General features: G+C 37.1%; 1 protein-coding gene across 11 annotated transcripts in view; it reads right to left on the minus strand.

Moving 5' to 3' along the window:
* Nucleotides 1–25,097, minus strand: part of DOPEY2 (dopey family member 2) — a 61,773-nt gene that overhangs the window by 12,437 nt on the left and 24,239 nt on the right. For all 11 annotated transcript variants that reach the window (XR_006938682.1, XM_046939065.1, XM_046939063.1 and 8 more), the window contains 14 exons: nt 24,483–24,716; nt 20,444–21,068; nt 18,166–18,440; nt 17,345–17,497; nt 14,130–14,230; nt 12,605–12,864; nt 9,923–11,930; nt 9,710–9,821; nt 8,900–9,082; nt 6,704–6,829; nt 5,594–5,728; nt 2,258–2,313; nt 1,694–1,798; nt 1,172–1,238 (listed from right to left, as the gene is read on the minus strand). Coding sequence is in view for 10 of the 11 variants with exons in the window: in XM_046939065.1 (XP_046795021.1) it covers nt 1,172–1,238; nt 1,694–1,798; nt 2,258–2,313; nt 5,594–5,728; nt 6,704–6,829; nt 8,900–9,082; nt 9,710–9,821; nt 9,923–11,930; nt 12,605–12,864; nt 14,130–14,230; nt 17,345–17,497; nt 18,166–18,440; nt 20,444–21,068; nt 24,483–24,716 (4,440 nt within the window). In the remaining variant the exon portion in view is untranslated. The remainder of the gene's footprint in view (nt 1–1,171; nt 1,239–1,693; nt 1,799–2,257; nt 2,314–5,593; nt 5,729–6,703; nt 6,830–8,899; nt 9,083–9,709; nt 9,822–9,922; nt 11,931–12,604; nt 12,865–14,129; nt 14,231–17,344; nt 17,498–18,165; nt 18,441–20,443; nt 21,069–24,482; nt 24,717–25,097) is intronic.

Raw genomic sequence — 25,097 nt, forward strand, 5'->3', positions numbered from 1 at the left:
CACTTAAAAGTACAAAACTGATATATGAGATAATTCTAGTACATTCAAGGAAGTCAATAGAGAAAAAATCCGTCCTGAATACATCCTCCTGTGAGAAAGGTGAAGTACAGTGTTTTCATAAAATCCCTTCCAATCACATGCACTGACTACAGCTCTGAACACGCACCCGGCTGTGGCAGCAGTGTTCTCATAATAAGTTAAGAAAGATACTGAAAGAGAAATGTAAGCTTTGATCTACTGTCACTTTTAGTATTCGGACAACAGTAGGAAGCTGTATTCTGTCTACGAATAGTTGTTTAACTCAGGATGGGCTCTGCATGTACATCATCTTGCAACTGCACCACAGCCCTATCTAACCAAACACTTTTCCTTGTTAACCAAGAATAATGTTTATTAGTAATTAAGTACTTGGGAACAAGCATAATTTGAACATGAGCTTATAAATGCATGCTGCTACGTACATATCAAAACAAATTTCAGTATTTTAATAATAACAGAACCCCTATCATGACAGAGAGAAAATTATTCTTTCTACCCCTCTCCCCATTAGAATTTTTCAAGCTACTGTTCTAAGGAGAAAAGAGTTCAGGAAACTCAGTAAGAAGAATATTTTAGGAACAAAAAATAATGACAAAATTAAAAGAACAGGCAAGACCCCGCTGTAACTAAAGGCACTGCAGACTAAAAAATGTAAAATAAGAACACACACAAAGAGAATAATACACAAACGCTTAATTGAGGGAAATAAACATTAAATAAAACAGCAAAGAGCACATTGCTTCAAGGCTAGCAAGTTTAATAAAGGCTGTTCTATTACAAAACATGTTTGATGTTTGTCTCTCCCTCAGTCTGCGTTCCAGCCTCACAACCTTTTGGCTAGTGAGCACGTCTCTAACAGCTTCCACCCTCTACCTTTCCCACATCCCCCAGTGACCTTCCCCTGCAACTCCCTCTTGCTTCCCAAACTGTTTCACTGGAGAACTGGCAGCACTTGGCTGCTGTCTCTCCCTAAATAGGTGCACTAACCAATTCTACAGAACAGTCAATTTTCAGAAGCAACAATATTTTTCAGGACATCTTAACCCAAAATTGAGCATCAGTCGTCAGACAGATAGAAAACTTATTTATTGTTCAACATTTTCAAAGAGTCAAACATGTAAAAATTTCTTACCTGAAGATCTCTTTGGTCTTTCTTATTCTCCAGGCTTGGATTTTTCATAATAAACTCATTAAGAACACTGAAAATAAATTGAAGTAGACATGGATTTTATGTGTTATTCAGTAATTTTGAAACCCAGGGCAAATCTGAATCAGTATGATTTCACACACTTATACTGAGCTTCTTTAGAAGCTTCTCTTCATGGAGAAGGCTCTGGGGAGACCTCACTGCTGTCTTCCAGTATGTAGAGCTTAGAAACAGGTAGAAGACAGTCGTTTTTAATTGGGCAGATAGTGATTGGACAAGGGGGAATGGCTTTAAACAAAAAAAGAGGGGAGGTTTAGGTTAGACATTAGGGTCCCTGGAGGTACTCAAGGCCAGCTTGGATGAGGTTCTGGGCAGCTTGATCTGATGGGTGGCAGCCTGGCCCACAGCAGGAGGGTTAGAACTGAATGGGATTTAAGGACCCTTCTGACCTAGGCTATTTCATGATTCTGTGATTCTTTAGAAACTGCAAACATCAAGTGCGCTTACCCAAGTATGAGGAACTGCCCTGGAGCTGGAAGACCAACCTGGATGGAATCCTTTAACAGAAGTAGCAGTGCTGCCCAGCTATCCACTAAGCTTGTCACTGGAATCCTAAAATACAGAACAATGACAGCAATAAAAATAGCAACATCTTGCTCAGGTATTCCCCAGTTTCTTTTTACCTCACAATTCTCCTAAGTGTTAATCAACGCTTACACAGGCTTCTGTGGGATTGTTTTTTTTTTCCCCCCACTTTATATTAGGGAGGTACATTAGGAAAAGGAGCAAGGCAGAAGAACAATTTAGTCAAGACTGGAGTGGAACCAACGAGTTATAGCACAATTAACATCAGTTTTCCTTATGCTGCAAGGAGATTTCCTGAAGGATTTTTAGACATGGGAAGAAAGGTGATACAGAATAGGAAACTCACAAAATCCCTTTTTATTTTTTTTATAACTTCAATTCAAACTGATTTATATTACACTGTTAATTTATCTTCCTAGAGGTTATAAAGCATCCAGACTGTCCACTTATTTCTGTCATTAAGACACATTTAACTTTTTGTCTTACCTCTGAGTATAAGCATAGAAAAACTGCAACATGCAGACTTCCAGTGAAAGATGTTTCTGGGAAAAAAGATATGAAAATTGTGAGAAGAACAAACTGACTTATTCCTCACTTGCTACAGCAGAAATGAAAACACTATGTTATCGCAGTATCTGAAGATGCAACTTAATTCATTAGCAGGTTTTATGAACATCTATTGAGGCATCTCTTTAGAAAATTTGTCTTCTGTTGTTTCTTCCTCTTTTTCTCACTTCACTCAACCTGACACTAGGGTATGCATCCATTTCCTTAGAACTGCTCAGGTTGGAAAAGACCTTAAAGATCATCGAGTCCAACCTAACCGTACTACCCTAACTCTAACAACCCTCCACTAAATCATGTCCCTGAGCACCACATCCAAACAGCTTTTAAACACATCCAGGGATGGTGACTCAACCACCTCCCTGGGGAGCCTATTCCAGTGCTTAGCAACCTCATCTGTAAAGAAGTGTTTCCTAATATCCAACCTAAATTTACCCTGGTGCAACTTGAGGCCATTTCCCCTCGTCCTGTCACCTGTCACCAGTGAGAAGGGACAAACCCCGCTCTTGCTGTAAGCGCCTTTCAGATACTGGAAGAGAGCAATAAGGTCTCCCCTCAGCCTCCTTTTCCCCAGACTAAACAGCCTCAGTTCCTTCCTTCACTTCATCTCTCTTTGTGCCAAGCCAGGATTTTGCATATCCTCACACTGAAGCTATTAGCTGACCAGGCTTTCTGGGAATTAGTTTTAGAGCAGACCATTTATCTCATCTTGTTCACCACTAGATCAACACAGCCTGGGTGACCAAATGTTTGGCAAGGGAGGATTTGAGAGGAAAAGAAGCGAAATGCTGAGGTGAAACAAGAAGATGGACTTCTTAACCTTCCTTTGGACCCTCTATAATAGTTTAACATCCTTCTTAAATTTTTATTTGGATACAAATTGTATCCATACAACATACAAATGAATCAAGTCATTAAAAGTATTTTAGCACAGCTTTTAAGAATGAAATTATTAAAATATTGGTATTAGATACATAAAAATAGAGTAAATGAGGTCACTGTTGCAAATGGATGATGCTAACATGTTTTCTCTAATACAGTCACTTTTATAGATCTGTTGATCATATGAATAAAGAGAAATGGAGGGGAAAAAGAAAGCTCTAATGGTTTCATTAGAAAAGGGCATATTTTTCCCTCAGGCAATCTCAGAATAAGAAGGTGACTGCACTGAATGAAACTTGCTTTGTTTTCACAGTACTCTTAAGTCTTAAATGTATTAACATCTAGAAAAACTCTTTTCTTCCACTCTTTTTACTTGCACCTTTATAGGCACTACAAATACCACTGACTTGTGGTCAGTGAGAATGGCACTAGGTATAATTCTCAAATATGCTGGCACACATGCTCAATAAAAGAACTATTTCCAAAGTCTATTCAACGTTTGCATTTCATATCTAATATGAAGGAAGTGAACAGTATGGGCCTCCAACCACATGCACAAAACAACCAAAATTGTAAAGCACTGATTTTATATATGCATACTACATAACCTCCAGATCTTTAAAAGTTACTTAGATGTTTCCAAACAATGTCTTTTACATAACACATCTACCATTCTCCTTAAATTATAGAATCATATATAACTTCAGAAATAAATTCTACCATAAAAATGAAGTATGCCAGCTTGGATACGTATTTAAGTCATGGCATCTTGATCCAAGCATCACATAGTGATGTCACTGTGATGACACATGGGTACCATGGTGACGTTTGAGCCTCTCCCACTGGAACCTCTTGACAGTTCTGTGGGATTTCACTTGCCAAGTGGCAGGGTAAAGTGCAGCTTTCTGTAGAACCAGGTGTGAGCACAAACCACAGTCAGATTGAGATAGCAGATACTGAAAGTGAGCTGTCTGCAGTAGGAACTTCTGTTTCTGATCCAGAGGGTCTGGCTGCATCCCCTCGCTCTCCTGATCTTTCAGGTAAGGAAAAAGGAACAGCTTGGGCATGAAAAATGGATGAAAAAGATGTACTAACTCATCCTGATGAGGACGAAATCAAATGTGTACCTCATGCTTCTTACAAGGAGAGCACACATAAAGACACCATTATCTCTGCAGCCCTCATTTTTCCAGAGAAACTCTGGGTACTGGTTGAAAGTCACCAATTCAAGAGCATTTGGTGGGATCATAATGAAAGCTGTGCTGTAATTGACAAAGAAATGTTTCAGATCAAAGTACTGGGAAAGAAAGGATCTTTGAGAGTCTTTGGGACAGAAAGCATGACAAGCTTTATTCGTCAACTTAATGTGTATGGGTTCACAAAAATGCAGCGTGACTTCAAAAGATCTCCTTCGCTTCCTGAGTTTCTGGCAGAGGAAGAGGCATTTGCAGCTCACAAGAAGGTAAATTAGTTGTTCCACACGCAAACCAACTTCTTCTCACCACTTCTCTGGTGGAAGAGATGGAAGGGCCAATAAAATAAGCCTTGGTAATAGAGGAGATGAGGATGACAGTAAATGTTTTGATCCCAATTTCTTCTTCTGGCTGTTTGCAGAAATTTTAGAGGTAGAGTTGCTGAGTACTAGAAATGTGGGTAAAATACATTTGGGTTTTATCCAGTGAGTCTGAACCCAAGGAACAGCAAGATAAATAAGTGAGGGTATGATGAGTCTATTTCAACGTATCTTGCTTTGGTCAGCCTGAGCTATAAGTTTAAACTGACCAAAAGACATTTTAATATCCATGTTTGTCTTTAGCAATTAAAGGTTTAAGTTTCTGTACCTCACTCTTTCTAATGACTTCTGAGGGAAAGCAGAGACTAATTAAGCAGCAGCATTTTAATTACTGAAGAGTCAGAATGCCACCTTAGACAACTGTTGACAAGATACTGCTCTACACGGTCAGGCAACAGTAACTCTTGATTTAATTTCTGGGCTAACATTACCAAGAGTCTGATAAACCAAGTGCTTTGGAGAAGCCTTCTCTAGAAATTCAGATAACACTATTCAGAAGACCTGGAAAGATATGAAGGCAGTTCAAGAAACAAAGTAACCTTCATGTAAGTACCCTATTCCTACAAAACACTTAGAGAAGCAAGAAACAGGACTCTAGAGTTGTTTAAAAAATGGTATTGGCTTAAGCAGATTATGACTTCCTTTCAAAAGTTCATCCATCTAGAAGATATTCAAAGATCCTGTACTTACTGTGAGAATAATCACTTGCTCAGTTTTGTTCACGAAGTATCTATATTATCAGTATCCTAAGTTCTGGTAAGGAGACATTAAATATACAAATAGCACTTTCTCAGTTTTCATACCTTGTCTTTTGCTATGGCAGGAGGCTGCTTCAAAACTTCTTTCACTGTTTGTATAACAGTCTCAGTTCTCATAACACTGATAGATCGAACTAGCTCAACCAGCAGAAGCTGCTCTTCACCTGCTGTAGGTATAACCTGGAAGAAACAGATATGTTGCATTATCATCACAAAGCCTATACTAAAATTAAGACAATTTGCCTCATGGGCTTGCTTCTGAAGTAAACGGAATGAGACCAACTTTGATAGAGGAGGAACAGGATCCAGATCAGTAATGCCTTGCAGAGCAGAGTGTTTTTACATACTACGAAGCCTCTCAGGAAGCTGTCTTTACTGTTCATGATGCTTTTAAGAAAGTATTGAAGGAGTAAATTTCTAGGAAGTGAAGAACAATATACTGACAATTTAAGAGTCGGAGTAAAAATAGCTGTACTTGGTATATTAGAGACAACTTTACAGAAGTTGTTTCTAGCCAGGGCATGATTCAAGTCAAAAGCTCCTACAAAGTCATCACCAAACTGAGAGTATTATCTTAAAAAGATGCACTACAGAGGCTGAGAAGGGCGTTGAGGCAAAGAACATAAGTTCTGTTGCAGCGTCTGAGATAATTACATAAATAAAGCCTGAAATACAACACATGCAGAGGCATCATAATTGCGGCTTCAAAAGCAAAAAGGCAGCAAGTATTCCAATTGAGCAAATCTAGACAAAAGGATAGCGATTAAACTCTGACATCTGACTGTGAATACAGTGAACTAGGAATTATTCAACAAAATCATGCTTTTGACAGGCTGTGGAAATATGTGGATATATGAACAAAAAATCTCAACTATTCCTGAAGGTACTTAGCGCGCATCCACATCACTGAGTCTGTGCACAGACTGTCACTTTCTTGTTTTGCTACACTGCAGCTTTGCTGGCACACATAATTTTGGAGTCTAGAAAGGTATGGGAAAAAAAAGTAAAGTTTCAAACTGGTAATCCCCTGAAGGTACAGATACTAGTTAAAAATATTTTCCATTTCACTGGAATGCTCGAGTCTTAGCCCTTTCATTTCTAAATCACTTAAAGCTGTCACTGCTATTTAAAGGGACTGAGTTAATATAAACATACCTTTGTTCTGGAAGCGTTTTTATTTTGTCTCCGTTCATTCCATACAAATGCAATGGCAGCCATGAAGTGAACACCATGATTCATTGAAATTGGACCCAAGAGCTCAAGAATCTGTTGCCTCAAATTCTGAAACACGAAATAACATGAACATTTAGATAAGCACTCCTGCACTATGTGGAGAACAACTAGTTGTAAAGCCAGACTTGGCCAGCAACTATCGCTATTTTTTTTGTGAAAATGGAAGAATGCACTCAGAGGGTTCATGAAGTTCTGCTTTACATGTGATACTCTTCAATCATTTTACTAATGACTAAGATGAGGGAAGAGAAAATACACTTTGTAAATTTGCAAATGATAATGAAGAGGGAAGACTGAATGGAAAATACAGAAATCAAAGCGATCTGACAAACTGGAAAAATGTCCTGAAAAAGGTAGACTACAGTAATAAACTTGAGCTTTGCATGCAAAGGTAGGGGAAAAATAACTAATTATTGAGGATGAAAAAGTATTTAGATAGCAGTGCTGCATAAAAATAAAATCTTTGGATTATAGCGGATCACAAAGTCACTGTGACAACTTTGCAAGGAAAGGGGAAAAAAGAGCATTCATAAACAGCAGCACTTCATGACAGACACGAAATATTTACCCTGAAAGAAGATACCATGTACCATGTCCAGTTTTGGACACCTTACTTCAAGAAATGTACACAAGCTGAGAGAACTCAAACTATAAAAAACAAGAAATATTAGTGATACAGAAAGTGACCTACAAGAGGAAGAAATGGGTATGTATAGTCAGGAGATGAACATAAGTGGAGACATAGTTATCAACTGTGTATGAGAATTATGAAGAAGAAAGCAAGCATTTGCATCTACAAATAAGGATAGACTATTGCAAGTGAGATAAAAATTAAGTAGTAGGAAAAGAACTATATAAAAAAGAACGTTACTCTACGAGACTGAAATATTCACTGTTTAAACCCTTAACAACATGCGTGTGCCATCCTTCTTTAGGCAAGTTTGGGTCAGCAAAAAGAGCATTTTTTTTCTTAAGCTACCTTCTCATCCTGTCCTTCATCCAGTTCTTTTTGACAGGAAGGTTTCAGAGAAAAATGCACTTCATCTGTTTTCTGAAAGTCATTTCTAGTCTGGTCAGATATATTCAAGCAGAAATTGTATAAGCCTGCAAGAAACTGTTACACAGGATCCTGGAGTTTGTCTATACACTTGCCACAAGCATGGTTGCCGGGCTTAAAAAGGATTTCTTCATGCATTGCACATGTTGGGTGTTTTTTTGAATACTATGGATTTGGGCAAAATAAAGAGAATCTGAGATTTACAGAAAAGTTCATGTTGAACTGGAGCATAAAAACTTTTCTTATTTTCATGGAAGCAGTGTATACCATATGCCATCCAAAAGTACAGATTCTTCTCCTTCCATTGAGTAGGAAACCCTACTGGAAGCTCAAATAGTACCATGGATAATGTCTGTGGAAAGACATGCAGTCTTAAGACAAGTAGTTATGACACCTTCAGCCTGAATGACAGAGGTTGAAAAGGATGTAAAATAGAATCATCAAAAACAGTACTTGGTGTATTTGGATTAACTATGTGGAAAACATTTTTAAATATTTCAGATTTAAATGACAATTTCATATTTAAGAATGTGCAGTGTTAGAAGTCTGAAGTGCTTCCCATAAGAAGCCTAGGCAGCATTCTCAGTATGGTCCTACTTGATTCCCGTCTCAGATTGTCTTCATGACAATTGCTGGCTTACTGCTTGCTAGGATGCTTCCCCATGCATAATGACATCATTGTATGGGCACTGAATAGACCAAGGAACTAGTTCAAAAATGTCCAAGTTCAAGGTGTTTTAAGAGGAGAGTTCTCTCATTAAGATTTTAGATGAATATTTTACATCCCTTGAGGCATAGAAGGGTGGTTTGTATGGTTCAAGTATTATTCAGGATGGATTTTTTTTGTAGAAAAATGGGGAGATGCACTGATGTCAGCTGGTAACATGTAAGTTTAAAAGTAAACTCAATACCCGTTTATGAAAGCCTTGTTTTTTGGGAGGATGGGTAGATTAGGACAAATGTGTTAAATAGCCAGTTTATATTTAAGAGATGCAAGTGAATTTACTTTGACAAAAAGCATTCAGGAACAATTTAAATGATGTTATCCCTGATATTCTGACCTTTGTGGACCCAAGATTAATAGTGGTAACGGATGCAGCAGCAGCAGCAGCAGTTTTCTCTGAGGAGTCTGCTAGGTGAAGAATGTTCCACAGCAACGTCACAGAAGACATGATCATATGCAGGATAGACAGAATCCCATTGCGTGCTTCAATCAAGTGCTTCTGATCTACATTAACCAAAAGCTAGTGGATTTTGAGGGGAAAGAGAAGGAAGAGTATTAAATATCTACATAAACAACATTAGCAAAATAGCATAAATGGAGACAATGTACAAGAAAGCTCTATACCTTGATGTTTTTTCAAAACACTGTTCCAATAGTTTGCACAGTATATACAGCTTGAGTCTATCAAATAATCGATTAAAGAATCTTTTGATTCTCAGTCATTCAGTATGGAATGCATTCTGAACAAGAAGTACCTCATGACTGCAGCAATCAATTTTGTATTATGTCAAAATCTTTGCAAAACATTTATTTCAGAATTTGAGGTTTGTACATACAAACACTTTTGAGTTGTTTCTAAATGAACAGAAGGCAAAGAAGATCAAAAAACAAAAAGGGAAGAACAAGATAGCAGAAGCAGGAAGACAAAAGTTTTCTTGGAGAACATTGGTTAAGTTCCTAAGAGACTATGCTCATACTATGAGATCAAAAATATTGCTTGACTAAGAGAAAAACTGAATATAAACAAGAAAAAAGACAATATTTTGATACACTGCATGATGAATACAATCTAGTCAGAAACTGGTGGACAGATATCAGCATGGAAATACACTGCATAGGAACCTCTCAGATGACCAAGTAAGTTTACCTGATGATACTGTGTCGATGGATCTAGGAGGCAGTAATGAATTATCGTTGTAATCCCTTCCAGTAAGGTAAGAACCATATCTGGAGGAGTGACTGATGCCATCCAAATAGGTCTAAAAGAGATAATTTTTTTTTTAATGGTTAATCAGTAGGCAAAGTAATTCAACACAATCAAATACATTTTACAAGATCATACGCCTCTACATACACATACCTATTATCAGATAATCCCGTTTCATATTTATACTGTTGAATTAAATTATCCAAGTTCCTGCAGAGCTGAAGAGTCACAGAAACAACCACCCTCTGAAGAACTTTTCCCATGTAAGGCAAAGTGGAAGTGATAAGGCCAATCCACTGAGGATGCATTTTACAGGCACAGTGTTGATGTAAAGCTCTTATCACTGCACAGAGAAACATGCCTTGGCAGGTTATTGGCTGGGAATGTAAATACTGAAGAGAAGTCATTGGCTGCTGGGGACCAATGTGCTCCAAGTCTGTTATGACAAAGTCAAAGCCTGTTTCATTTTCCTCAGGCACAGTCATTACTTTATGTTCCAGCACAATCAGCCGCTGAAGTACTTTTAGAAGCTGTGACTGTAGAGTACTGCCATTGTCAAATTCGTCTTCAGAAAAGTTTATAAGGCTGTCTTCAGAAAAACCTTCTTCTACAGCCACTATGTTTTTTCCAGCCATCTTTTCACTGTGCCATTTCTGCGCGCTAAAGATAGAGGAGAGCAGACAATGCAGGATCACTTTCTGAACCTTGCACTTGGATAACATGTCCGAAATGAAACTAGGAAAGCCCTTTGCAGAGCTTTCTATAACTTTTGCCAATTCAGCAAAGAGAAGCGTCAAAATTTCTATACTCATCATCTGCATATTACGGTTTCCTATTAGATCTTGTGAGGTCACTTTAACATGAGTAGGGTAGTGGCTCCGCATATAATATAAACACAAGGAGATAAGAATTTCTATGTACATAGAACTCCGGAAGTTATGGTTAGAATCAACCGGGATGTGACTGTAGAAATCCTTGCCCATAACAGATATGCGATGCCTGGCTAGAAGATTCTGGAGCAGTGACAGTTGAGGAGTGTATGCATTGTTGACACTGGTAGTGGAGATAGCACTTACAAAGGCTGAAGGATTTGTTTTCAGAATTGCTTTAATTGCAGAAAAAGCATACAAAGTTCTTGAAGAGTCATACAGCTGAAGATAAAGCAGCACGTGTTGATACAGCGGATGGATATTAAAGCTGGGAGATTTTCGCATTCCTGGGGAACCCACATCACTTTCAATTTCTGAAATTTCCCCTTCCCCACAACTGTACCAGTTTTCTAAGTCAAGACCATCGCTGAAGAACACATTTGTTTGTTTAAGCTTTTCCGTTTGTGCTTTCTTCTTCTCCTCATCTTTCTTTTTGGCTATTTTTACCTTCGGTTTTGCACCTGGTTGCTTACCAGCCTCTTTAACAATTGTTTCCTTCTCTGACATTTTTTCTGGTAGTTTTCCTTTGAAGCTGAACTGAATACTACTGTGGCTTCGCTTTCTGGACTTGGATTCTGTGGAAGTAAGAGCAAGATCAGACAGGGATTGCTGGCTTGCTGTAATACAGGGTGAAGAGTTATTTCTTGAAATTTCATCTCTTAAGCTCTCAAGTCCAGTCTCAGTTGATGCCGATAATAATTGGGAGCTGTCATTACTAAGCAAACTACTTTGGCTACTTTGAATATTTTGTTCATCACTTTTAGTCACCTCTTCAGGATTATCCAAAGGACTGAATTTACATGAAGTATCCTCAGAGTGCAGACTGTATTTAACTGGTTCATTCTCCTCTCCAAGACTGCTTACAACTTTGCATATAAGATCAGTAACCACTTGCTGCACAATTTCATCGGGTGAATCTTCTCTGAGAGTCTGAGAGCTATCTTGAGCACTCAGGCTTTCTGTTTCCACCTCGTAACTGATATTGTCTCCAGTAGATGACTGAGAGCAGCCTGAGTCAGAACTCTGCAGTATTTCAACCTGATTGTCAGGAAGGTCAAAATCAGACACAACCATTGGAATGGTCTCACTGCTGGTACTTAACAAGGAAAGTCTGTCACTTAGAGGGTTGACAGTCAGGCTGAAGTTCTCCATTTCATCCATAGCAAGTTGTTTTTCATTGCCTTCTTTAGGTATGATAAGTTGTCCTTGGCTTACAGGCACATGAGTAAATGCTTGAAGAGAAACAAGAAATAAATTATACGCACAATATTTTGTTATTCAGAATAAAACTTAAAATTAAAATTTAGAATTTTAGCTATTATTAAGACTTCTAATAATATAAAAGCATGGTGAATAGATCTTTTTCCAGGTGAAAGCAGAAAAATATTAATAAAAAAGCAATATGTTCACAAAAACAAAGCAAGATTACTTTAGTACTAGACCTTAGTAAAACAACATAATTCCCTCAGGAAAAATAACAGCCATACCTACTTGTAATTTAATTAAAAAAAAAAAATTAGTACGTTGCTAAAACGTACTATATATATATAGTATATTTATACAATAAACTGAATCAGTATGTTTTCAGTCAGCTCCACATTATTTGTTCTAATTCACAAAAGCACTTCACTTCTTTGCCAAGCTTCTACTGAAGTCCGTAAGACATAAAACATACTTTGTGTGAGAATATGAATATATTGCCTTAATATATCATGGCAATTAAACTTCAGGAGTACTTGCGACACCTAGATTTGAATTAAAAAACATGTACAAATGCACATGTAAGCAGCAGTCACACTTTATTTTGCTAATTATGCTAAACAAAATCTGTATTTTAAATATTTTATGTAAATAGCAAAATAAAAAATTAACTAATGAACTTTGCCGAGATTTCTTTCGTACATACCGTCAGCACAGCTAAACTTCTGCATAAAGTGTTTTACATTTTCTTCTTCGGGGTGATAGGGAGACTTAGTCCAGTAACACTCAGCCTGTACTCGTTGAACAGAAACTCGTTGAGTTTTTGGATGAAGAAGCAGTAGGAGCAAAGGCTCAAGGACCCTTGCAATATCATGTCTTTGAAGTACTTGATTTAACCAAGCCTGACCCACTGACCAAGTAGAACCATCTAAGCTGTTAAGGCTGTCCAGCATGATAAACAGAGATCTAGAACAGGAAGAAGAATGAACCTCACAAATTCTGCACTACCCAGTATAATCTTGTTCAAATTCGATACATGACAAATCTCTATGCATTAGAACATATTCCAGTATACTTTCAATACAAAACACTATTGTCTTTGGAACTCAAACTCCATAATCCTATGTTATGCATTTTAGTCTAGTCTATTTAAGAAATTGCCAGGAAAAGCTCATAATAAAGTCAGTCAACATAGCTGTTGTAGTAACAGTGTGTATAGTCAAAGTATTTGTTCAGCTCTGAGCGCAGCAAGGTTTGGTTGCCTATAAATGCTACCATTGCACAAAACGATAAAATGCTAATTCACACAATTGCATGGAAAATAAGACAATTTATTACAGGAACTTCTCTTCAAGAACTGATAGAAGTGTATTTAGCATCACAGTTCTTCCTACTATCATTATTTTCTTCTTTTTATAGTTTTAGCTTTTAGTACCTTTTTCTTAATTGGGGAAAAATAATATGTATTTATATATATGGGACTCTGAATTTTACCAACTGTTCCACATCCTCCAGTGATACAAGTTCAAAAGCACTTAGAACTAAGTACAGAATTTATCACCACTTCTGCAGTGAATCACAGAATCAGGGCAAAGAGAGAACTCTTTTAATCTGCTTCCTACAGCTAAGTAAGCTAAGTATACATGAGAAAAATCGAGTAAGAATTTTCCCACAACATTTATGTTATCTGAGGAAGATGGGTTCAGTTCAAAGTCCAGAGCATTCAGTTCTTTCTAATGTAGCCTGACATAGGTAGAATGCAAAAAGGAGATCCCTTGCTGTTTGTTTACACAAATCACAGATGAAACAAAATAACTTTTGTATTTTAGTGCTAAGTTGCAATTGTTCTTTAGTTTTCTTCTTTCTGTTTTCATATTATTCATTTTTGTGTAGACTTCTCTTGCCTTTTCTTTTTTCTTTTTTTTTTTCTTTTTTTTTTAACTAAACCACAGTAAGAACTTGGATATTACATTCAATATGTAGTAAACCACACTGGGAATCAAGGCATTACACAACCATTCCCTGTCCTACTCCATAGCTAACAGAAAAGCTTAACAGCTTACATAATCACACCGTGAAAAGTAGTTTGCTTAATGATTTTATTTGCTTCCTTTTTGGCTGTCAGTTGCATTGTATTTCCTAAATGCTAAACATTATATGCTGCCAGTATGACTTAGTCAAAGCAATTTTGCCTCCAAACTTTTAACTGGATCACACTTGCCATCACTAACCTGTCAAAGGTACGGCCAAAGGAAGATGACTTGTTAATATGTAGGTCACGAGTGAGATGCCATAGCACTGCAAACTTTGCGTGAGCTTCCATTCTTACTTTCTGTGAATCAAGTTATAAGTTAGATCTATCACAATATAGCAACCTCTGACAACAACTCAAGAAAAGGGGTATAGAGCAGTCTAAAATATATCAGGTAGGTATTTTTAACAACTTTATATATTCAAATCCTGTCTTCTAATAGTAAAATCATTAATAGAGAACATATCTTTGTGAACAACTTTAGCAACGTTAAAGATTTCCCCCTCTCTTCATCTTGAGCTTGTCTGCTTTAGTTTCCAGGTATTTAGAACATTTTCAAGCCATATTTAATATATTAACTTGGACAATACTCATCTTCTCATGAGTTACATGCCTCTGTTTTCAGTTAGTTTATCTATACCATAGCTCTAGCGGAGATAAAGAGAGAGCAGGAAGAAACATACAAGCTCTTAAACAGGAAAACTCAAGGATACAGAAGCAGAGTGGCAGACAGAAAAAAGTACTTATAGATAGTTAACCAGCTGGTAGTGTCTGGAATCATGAGATTAAACACGGTAACCAAGGGAATGAAAGTATGTTGGCAAGGGAGACAGAAGAATTCCCTTGCTACATATGATAATTTATCCAGAAGATACCAATTTTCCCTCGGGAACTCAATAGTTTTGTTTTTGACAAAGAAAACATGATTACTGCAGCAGATGACTTCTGATGACTGCTAATAACTCGGAGAATATTTAATGGTGAAAATGGTATTAAACTAACAAGTTTTATGTTTTTCTCTCTTCACTGCAGCTGATCAAGGAACGAGTTATTGAGCAAAACTGTAAACACAATAGTGAATGCCACACCATGATAAGAACATATGGGTAAATCTGTTAAAAATAGCTTTATTAAAGAGACAAGCTACTAACCACTTGCAGCAGTGAACAAGCAAAGTATGAAAATCAGGATGGTTATACTGAAAAAAAAAAGTCAAATACAATCAGAGCTTAAACTAAGTTACCAAAAGACAGACAAGATGCTGGTTGAGATTTTCACTTGTTTCTTTTTAAAACTTACAAAAATGAGACTAAATCACAAGCTGTGATAACTGCGATAACAGTGACAATCATACTTCCAGACCTATTTTATAACATGCGGTTTAAGCTTTGCAACAACTAACACCTGCTGCCACTTCAACACAAATTTTAAGTAAAAGCTACAAAAAATAAGAACTATAAAATGCACACGGTGCATTGCATCAGATGCTCACTTAAAAATGAAACAGGACATTGGAAAGAAAAGCATTTATTTAGAAAAAATGTGATTTCTAGGGGAAAAAAATATATTAGATATTGCTGCTGCAGTATCTACAGTTGCACAAAACTGTTTGCTAAAATTTGCTGAATAAAGAGAAAATTCCACTTCCATGAGGACTCCATGCAAGCCCTTGCAATCCATGCCAGTAAGATGTAAGTTACTCTCTTCACTTTATATTTAGCAAAAATGACTGAATGTCGCACAGCAGTTTGCAGACCAGTAAAATACTTTAAACTATAACTCACTATCAGTTTTATCAAAATGCCAAATTGTGAATTGCAGTGATTAACAAACTGGCTCACAGTTGCTTTTGTTGACATGGTTACCCTGGTAGAAAGGCAGATGGGCAGCCTGACCCAGAACACAGCCTGAAAATTTCAATGCTTGTAAGCAAGGAGTGACCTATAATTCATTCTGCTGGGGTTGTGAACACAGGTCACTTATGTAAGAGTTTAAGGCACTAATGCAAAGAAGCAGAATTCTTTTCACTAAGAGGTTCTGTTCAAATTGTACTCCATGGTTGTTTACAGGAGGCAGTGATGGAAAATAAAGACCTTCAAGGAAAGAGAAGCTTTAGCAGCATACTGAAGAAAGGTGCACAGAGCACTCAGATCTCAGGTGCCATGTCACTTAGAGAGGATTAGGCAAGCACCATATTTCCCATGGACAGATGCAAAACAAACCAACCCTAGCAATTACTATTACAGCAGTTTAGTAGATAGCCTGTAGAACAGGTAAATGTGAACACCCAGCATTCAATTCTTTCAATGATATAACTACAAAAGAGAGGGGCCACATAACTGTAAAGAAGACTCTTCAATGAGGATACCTAGTTACTGTAACCTCCTTGCTTCCTGAAAGGGGAAAAGAATCTCAAAGGAATGCAAATAATTGATGAAGAGAAATATCAGAAGATGAAACTCAAACACACAGCACAGCTCTTGGGATCTGCACATAAAATACACTCAAAAGCTACTCTATTCTCTGATATTTACATTTATTCTTACAGAAAGAACCACAATCAGATAACACATGAATGGTCAGAAAGACAAGAAAAGAAACTTCTTGCTGTCAAAAAAGCAAATGGATATAAGGCAAAAACAAAATAATACCATCAGATGCAGCAGACTCACTGAGTTTCTCGCTGAAAGGGTAAGAACTGAAAGCAAATCTCATGCTTTACATGGAAGACAGTGACAAACAGAAAGACAGTTAAGGAGGACACCTTGACCCAGAGACAGGGATCCACACAGTGCTGTCTTAAGAGAGAAGAAATCAAAGTCCCCCCTATGAGAAAAGTGACAGAGGCAAAGCAGTTACAAAAAAAACTTTATATTTTCCCTCTCTCTTTCTCCACGTATTGTGGAGGTAAAGAAAGAGAAAAGCACAGACACTGCTTTAGACAAATTATTAGAGCAAGATGCAAGAGTCAGGTGAAATAGGAAAGAATACACCAGTGATCAGAAAAAAGGGTGGTAAGGATACAGCAAAATGAAGTGTGCTTAAAAGTAAAGAAGCTGTTCAGGGAAAGAGGAGTTGCGAAGAGAACTACCATTAAGAACACTTTTTAGACGTTTCTGAAACACCAAGACATCATGAAAACAGAGATCAGATACAGAGATTAGGTGAAAGTTTCTTGTAAGTGAGAGTATAGGAAAGAAGGTCATGGTGTCAGGGTGGAAGAATCCAATATACTGCATGTAAGATAAGAATATTTTTAACATTTGAAACAAACTTGCCAATACAATACAACATTTTTTAAATACTGAAGTTTATTTACATCCTCCACTGAGGTAACAAGTCCTATTTCCAAATATATTTCACTAGTATTAAACAAACTTAAGCCATCTTTCAGTAAGCACATGAACAACTTACCTTGTCTCTATGAGTCAGCTGCTGACTAATAACATCTTCACAAATGCTAGAAGATGGAACAAGGTTGTGCAGCTGGTAGAAGAGCTCCACACTCTTCTGATGATGCTGAGGAGTTCCATCACCCAACTGGTCCCAGAGAGTTAAAGCTATATGCTTTGCACATGAAAACAGAAGTTGCAAGAGAGACAAGTGAATGAGTATCATGCCTTGTTTTGTTCTGAACTATGCTGAGTTCTATGCAGTTATGGGAAATGTATCTGATGATGGCATATGACAAAGAGGCAATCTATAAAACTGTTCTGTTTTAATTATGTGAACATATGTAGCTATTTGAAACACTGCAATAGCTAACCACACAAAGAAATCCTGTTACGAGTCACAACTCACAGGTATCTCCAGAAATAAATCTCCACTTGAAAATAATTAACTACATAACATACCCTGCTCCTGATTTACATTTGTAATTTACAAAAGGTAATCAAAAATGCAAAGCATGGTTTACCAGAGTCTTAAATCATGTATATCTATCTCCACTTCATACCTTTCCTAGTTAATGATTATGTTCAATCAGCTCTCATTTACAATTTCAAGATATAGATTCAAACAAGTGTTTTCACCCAAGTAGCCAGTAAAACAATCATAGTGCAAAAAATTACTACATATATTCATTTAGAAGTCAACACGGATTACAACTGTTATCAGAGCACTCAGCAAGGAAATCTTGTTTATCAAATCAAGAATGGCTAACTGGCAACAACTGTCAGTCCTCATCAGTCAAGAAAAAAGTATAAAGAAAGCATCAGTGAGGTGCTGTGCTGTACCTTAAAGAAATCTGTCTTTTCAGCCATGTATCTCAGATTGCCTTGTGTAAGAGGAGGTCTGATGACCACAGCCACTCTTCCCTGGTTAGGACTAAGAGGCTGAGCTGTTTCCACGTTGTTCAAATTTTCTCCAGTGACGAGCGCAACAGATTGAGTCAATCCAACCAAGTCCATCACAAGGGAAATAGTTACGCCTTGAACGCTGAAATCACTTGCTTGCTTGCAAGCATTCATTAAAGTCTGAAGCCACAGTGGGGGCTGCACTTGTTCACAGTCTGAAATAAAAATCAGATATATATTTTCATTTAACAGCAATTCTGCTATGAATTTTTTCTTCTATATTTTGTAGCCATCAGCACATTTGTACTTTATCTTTCATTTTTCAACCTTGTCACCAAATGTGTTCAGTAAAGTGAACACAGGAGAGATACTTCTTGATGTATCTGTCCAAAAATTAGCTAATCAAGAACGTAATCTTGTAACACTTCAAATATTTAGTAACTAAAAACCAGAAAATTTGAAGAAGGAAGAGAAAAATACATTGTGTAGAACTGCATCCACACAATTTCATACTTTAGGCAAAACTGTACTTTTAGTAGATTGCATCTCTCTTCATTCACTGCCCACCTTCAGGGCATTCTTAATCAGAAAATCACGTTTCAATAGTGCAACTTATAGTCTGTAATAATTCTGCAAAATAAATCTGCAAAAACTGATGCTTTCAGTGTCAGAAGATTGATCCTATTAGATCAGACTTTGCTTTCTATGTTGGCTGTTGCTTTCTCCTTCTAATTGTTCCCTCACTTAATACCACACACTATCCTAATAATCTAAGATTTTTTCTCTGAAGTCAGCTTCTTTATACACAGTTCACAGTCAACTCAAGTGAATAATGCACCCTTTTACCTTAGGGATGCCAAACTAATTTTTCTGACAACACCAGAAAGACTTCTTAAAATAGTTAAACAGTTCTACAATTAGACACACATGAAGTCATGTTACCTACAAGGCACAAATTCAGCATCTACTTAGAATTAAGGCGATTTCTAATTTGTATAATAATTCTGCCAAATAGTTTAGAGCAAAAATATACCTAACAATCCCACATAACATTCTACTGTTTACAGATACAAACATTACTTTGAGATTGAAGATGTTAAGAATGGAATTGAGTCAATTAATAATAGCACAATTATTTGAGAAAATCAGAATGCAGCAAATTTTAAGTACAGTTACATTCTCTCAATACAGGATTAATTTGGCTCTTTCACATAAACAGACTGAGGACTCTCGCTATTGATTAAAGGCAATTGAGTCATCATCAATATAACTGAAAAGCATTTTCTAAACTTAGGAACCCTTCAATAATAACAGCTTCCACTGCAGTAAAGAAACTTAGCAATAGATAAAGAAAAGGCTGGTGTGTGAATTACAGGAACTACCTTCTCCTGTTTTCCATCCTGCCAGCAGCTGCTATAGGAAGCAGGGCTCCCAGGAAAGCTTTACAGTCCCATTCCCTGTCTGCCATTCTGCACAATTTATGTTCACATCTGAAGCAAAACCCAACCCTTTAATTTAACCTCAACCACCTGCAATTTATGCGTACTCCTTAAAGCTGAACTGTATAACAGACACCAAATGCAACACTACAAATGAGAAAGCTCAGATGGCAAATGAGCAATACAAATTTAAGACACTTAGTAAAGTGAATGGGATTCCTAGAAGTACTGCCTTCATGTTCTTGAGATACAAGTTATTACTCAAGTTTTATGGGCTTTCTCTTTTGGAACTCACAAGACAATAATGATCAGAAAATGTACAGAAATGTAATAAACAGGTAGCTGATATTTCAAAGTTTTCTCATTCATCTGCCACAACTCTCAATTCTAGCCTAGCAGTATTTGAAAAGAAAAAAAAAAGCCACCATTAATTACATATTTCAGGGTCATGTTATAAAAGATTATTACAAAACATTCCTGGATTCATGCAGTAAAAAGGAAACACTTGAAAGTCTACGTCCTACTCTCAGGCTTCAGTTTGTATAATTCATATTTGTTATCCCAATTCTAATTGGTTTCAAATCCCATGCTAGCACTGTTCCTGAAGAAATCTATGAAGAAAGAGTTTAGCTTTCAAAAAGCAAACAAACTGACAAAGAAGGAAACTTGCATTTCTGAGGGGAATGGTAAACAGCAGCACACACAAAGAATTAACACTATTATTTTAAAAATGTTTTGAAAGCAAGAACTTTAGAAATGCAGAACAGAGTCCAGCTTACCAACTTCAGGCTTGCCAGGATGTAATTCTGAAGTCCGGTTTCCTTCAGCAATGTAAACGGGAAAGCTTGAACATTCAAGATAAAGCTGGCAAGCAGCAATAAAGGCAGGAAGGTATTCTTTTGGTGAATTTTTCTTGTTCATTTTTTTCACCTTAGCATCTCCTTGTGGTTCTCTATCCCATTTTGTGGTCTGTCCTTGCTCTCTAGCAGGGTCTACCGGAAGCTCTGTCCCTAAGGGCTGAGAAAAGGAATTGCTCTGGATGATATACAGGTTGATAAATCTGGTTAGAAACTGTTGGACATACTCCAGACAACACTGCATTGCGGTCTTCTGTATCGTTTTCCCACTTCGAGTTGCTGTTCCCTGTGTTACTATGGAAGGAGGCTGGACAACCGTTTCCTCAGATCCCACAGTTGATGCTGTCTCAGTCTCTGAGGATGTGCTACCTATAATAGCAATGCCAGATGCACCGTGACCTTCATTTAGTGCTCTGTCAATGTCATCAGTAGTATCTGCCTGGTATTGTACAAACTCTGTGAATCCACTTTCTGATGATCGGCTGCTTGGAGGATTTTCACCATCTTCAAACACATCATTAGGATTCTCAAGAGAAACTGATGGCACCTAATTAAGATAGAAGTTAAATGACTGTTTAAAATGGGTTATTTATTAGTAAGAAAATATTTGTCACAAATGTATTCCCCAGTTTTAAATCTATTCATATAAACACGTTTTCTGCAAAGTAACGTACATTGTTAAGAACTTTTATGGGCTCTTTCAGTAAGCTTGGCAGATCAAATGATAAGAAACAGTTTGAAAAGCACTGCTTATCAAGCAAAATACTTTAAGAATAGAAGTGATTATGAAAAGAAGAAAACTTTAACAGAAATAATATTCAAAGAACTCTGAAATGCACATGCACAGGTACTATTTATTTATAATGTGTCATAAACCAAAATATTCATACATAAAAGAAACACCCTCAATTCTAGCAGCAAGCAGAAGACCGAATGATGCTGTCTGTGGTCATTTGAGCTGGTAAGATTCTTGTTATACTTTAGATTTTAGCATGTTCATCTATAAAAAGCTGAGATATCTTAGGACTACAGCAGTTTTCTGATCAGAGTAAAGAATGACTGCATGCAAAGGAGGTAAGAAAGATATCAAGAAAGAAGAATGGGAAGACTTAAGAGTAGAAATGTATACACTTCTTTGATAATGCTTTTGAAGATCCCATTGTACAAGCAAATGATTAGACATTTCATCATTGAAATCTAATAGTTTACATATACACTAGCGATTCAAGAACAACAACTACTAAATTTCTTATCATTGGGAATGCAGGATCAATCAATATCATGCAACATCACAATGATATATTGTCAAAATAAAAAAAAGAGATGAGCTATGCAGGTGTAAGAATGAAGAATAAGAGCTTTCATAATCTAAAAAACACTCTTCATGCTTCCACAGTTATACCAGTACATTCACTTTGCATTACAAATTGTCTATTAAATTTGGATGGAATCTTAAACTGTGCATGCATTTAAGAATTAACTTCAGCTTCTTTCCTTTTCTGTACCTATACTGTGGTCTGGAATCTAGGTATATCTCTCAAATAAAAGGTTATAATTATGGGGGGGGGGGAGGGGGGGGGGGGGGGGGGGGTGGGGACAAAAAGCAAAACAAAAAAACCAAGCACCTTTCATTTCAGAGCTATTTTTTTCTTTCTAATTGGAAATGCTTAACAATCTCCAAGAAACAAGATGGGCTGCTCCAGATACAACAGTTCTTCAGGAAATACTACATTTCTCAATTCTGTATCAGTTCAGAACATGTGCATAACTAATGAATAAACTCAAAAAGATCCCACAGTGGCTTTTTGTGCTACTTTAGCCTCCTGTGGCCTTGTTGGGAACTGTTAGCACAGTCTCTATTTGCTGGTGAGCACGAGGTGAATAGAGACACAGTTCAAACAGAAATGAATTCATTAAAAGGACTAAATGCAGGTAAAGATCATGCCTACAGGCTTCTCATTGAGCTCTTTTACCAAAGACAACAGATGCTGGCTGATATCTAACAGGCCCAGAAGTCCTGTCTTGCTGTCTGATACCTTATCAAGTACAAATCTTAAATACAGAGTTTGGGATAACCTAAAATTCCAAACAAGTAAAAACAACATAGACATCATTACATGTAGTGCATTACATCTTGCTTTACCAGAAATTAAGTAAGAATCATCAAGAAAATTTGTCTGAGATGACTTTCAATGCCTCCCATGTCAACACATACTAAAATGCTTGGAAAGACTTAATAGGTGACACTATCTTTTGAATATATAATAATAAATACAAGAGACTAGAAATATGGAAATTAATTCCATTGTCTCTTTCAGCAAAAGCCACAATTGCACATCAGAAGGTTATAATTGAAAGAAAAAAGCCTGTGAAGGTTCAAGGGACAACCCAATCAAAACAGACTTTTATTAAAAAGAAACTCACTGCAAGCTGGCTAGAAAGGCCACTAAGTTGGCTAGAAAGGATAAGGATAGGATCCTGAATAAAGGATGGATAAAGGATTCCTACTGGACAAGCTGAACTTGAGTCAGCAGAATATCCTTTTGGTGAAGTTCACGTACTGGACTGTATTAGCAGAAGTGCAGCCAGCATGTCAAGGGAAGAGATTATTCCCTTCTGTACAGCAGTTTTAAGGCCACATCTAGAATACTGTGCTCAAGTTTGGAGCGTGTCCAGAGAAGGGCAACAAGCTGGTGAGGGGTCTGGAGCACAGGCCTTACAAGGAGCGGCTGAAGGAGCTGGGATTGTTCAGTCTAGAGAAGAGGAGGCTCAGGGGAGACCTTATTGCTCTCTATAACTGCCTGAAGGGAAGGCGTGGTGAGCTGGGGGTCAGCCTCTTCTCTTGGGTGACTAGTGATAGGACTAGAAGGAATGGCTTCAAGCTGCGCCAGGGAAGCTTCAGGCTGGACGTTAGGAAATACTACTTCTCTGAAAGGGTGGTCAGGCACTGGAATGGGCTGCCCAGAGAGGTGGTGGAGTCACCGAGCCTGGAGGGGTTCAAGGAACGTTTGGACGTTGTGTTGAGGGACATGGTTTAGCGAGAACCATTGGTGATGGGTGAATGGTTGGACTGGATGATCCTGGGGGTCTTTTCCAACCTCTGTGGTTCTATGATTCTATGATTCATATGGAAATCCCAACCCTCATTAGAATAATCTAACAGTGCAAACCAACTGTACAGAGAAGTCATGGAATCTTCATTTTTGGAGATATTCCAAACCAAGCTAGATATGATCCCAAGCAACCTGACCTAGATTTAAAGCAGAATCTAACTTTGAAATCACTGCTTTAAGCAGTGACCTCCACCTATCACTTGCCATCTCAGTCACTGCCTGATGTTCCTCTACGTTCTTCAGCTGCATCTGTCAGAGAGGAAGGATTTCAGGGCATGCCACTTAACATACCTTAAAGTGCTCTGGTTGCACGGAACATGTTAAACAAAAATGTTGGAATAGAAATAATTGCTAATTGGTTCGTATCTTCTATTTCTTTATTAAATATTTATTTATTTATTCTAAGAACTTGACAGTAAAACAACTGATAAGCATTAATCTGATGCACATAAATTGAGTGAGAGGAGAACTAGCATGTGCCAGATAGATAAGCAAAGTGTAGACTTCTTTCAAGTCCAGTTATTGTACAACATCAGACTACTGAAGTGCATTACAACTTCAAATAGCTGTTTTAGTTACTTACTCTGAAACACTTCCAAATTATAATACTATATATATGTAATATTAAATCTATGTAAAAAATCTTAAGAATTAACACTTTACAACAATGATGTAATTTCTTTTGATGATCCAAGTTTTATATATATTCCTGAGTATTAAGCTAAATCTAATGAAAACTAGGTAGTCCAACACTGACAGAGAAAACCCACTTTTCACTAAAGGAAAACAGACAAACACAAAAAAAGTACCATTCTTTTCCCCAGACACTGCACAACATAATCACTTCCCTTTTTATTTTCCCATTCTTTGATGGAGCTGCTGTGTCCACTAGGAAGCTGCAGTGTACCATCCACACCTGCAGAGAGCAGTGGAGGTTGAACCTTACTAAGGATCTTTGAGCAGAGTCTGAGAGAATCAGTAAGCTCAGACAAGTGCAAAGTGTGAAGATGGCTCGTCAATGCAGAAATCATTCTGAGCAACAGCTGAGGCAAGTGTTCTGTCTGTATTTCAATGTAAGTCTCCTGAAAAAGAAATAGTACATCTCAGGCATTGTAACACAAACTCCACCTTAAAATTATTTGCTATAACAATGTTACTTGCCAGCTGATTAACTGTGTTCTAAATACATTGGAAAAAAAAAAAAAAAAAAAGAAAGAAAATGAAAATCTTAACATCTGAGAATAAGAACTACATACTTACAAAAATTTAGAAAATTAACTTTACAAGTGAGTAACCAACAAATACACTTATTTTTTTCAGAACTGTACAGCATGCTCACTACACACACTTTACAATGTATTTTAATAAAACTAAAGAATAACACTATTATTTTAATAATCTTAACATACAAATTTAATAACAACAGCAAAAAAAAAAAAAAAGATAAACAAAAGTGTAATAAG

The sequence above is a fragment of the Gallus gallus genome, chromosome 3, assembly GCF_016699485.2.
Source record: "Gallus gallus isolate bGalGal1 chromosome 3, bGalGal1.mat.broiler.GRCg7b, whole genome shotgun sequence".
In the NCBI taxonomy this organism is placed as follows: Eukaryota; Metazoa; Chordata; class Aves; order Galliformes; family Phasianidae; genus Gallus; species Gallus gallus.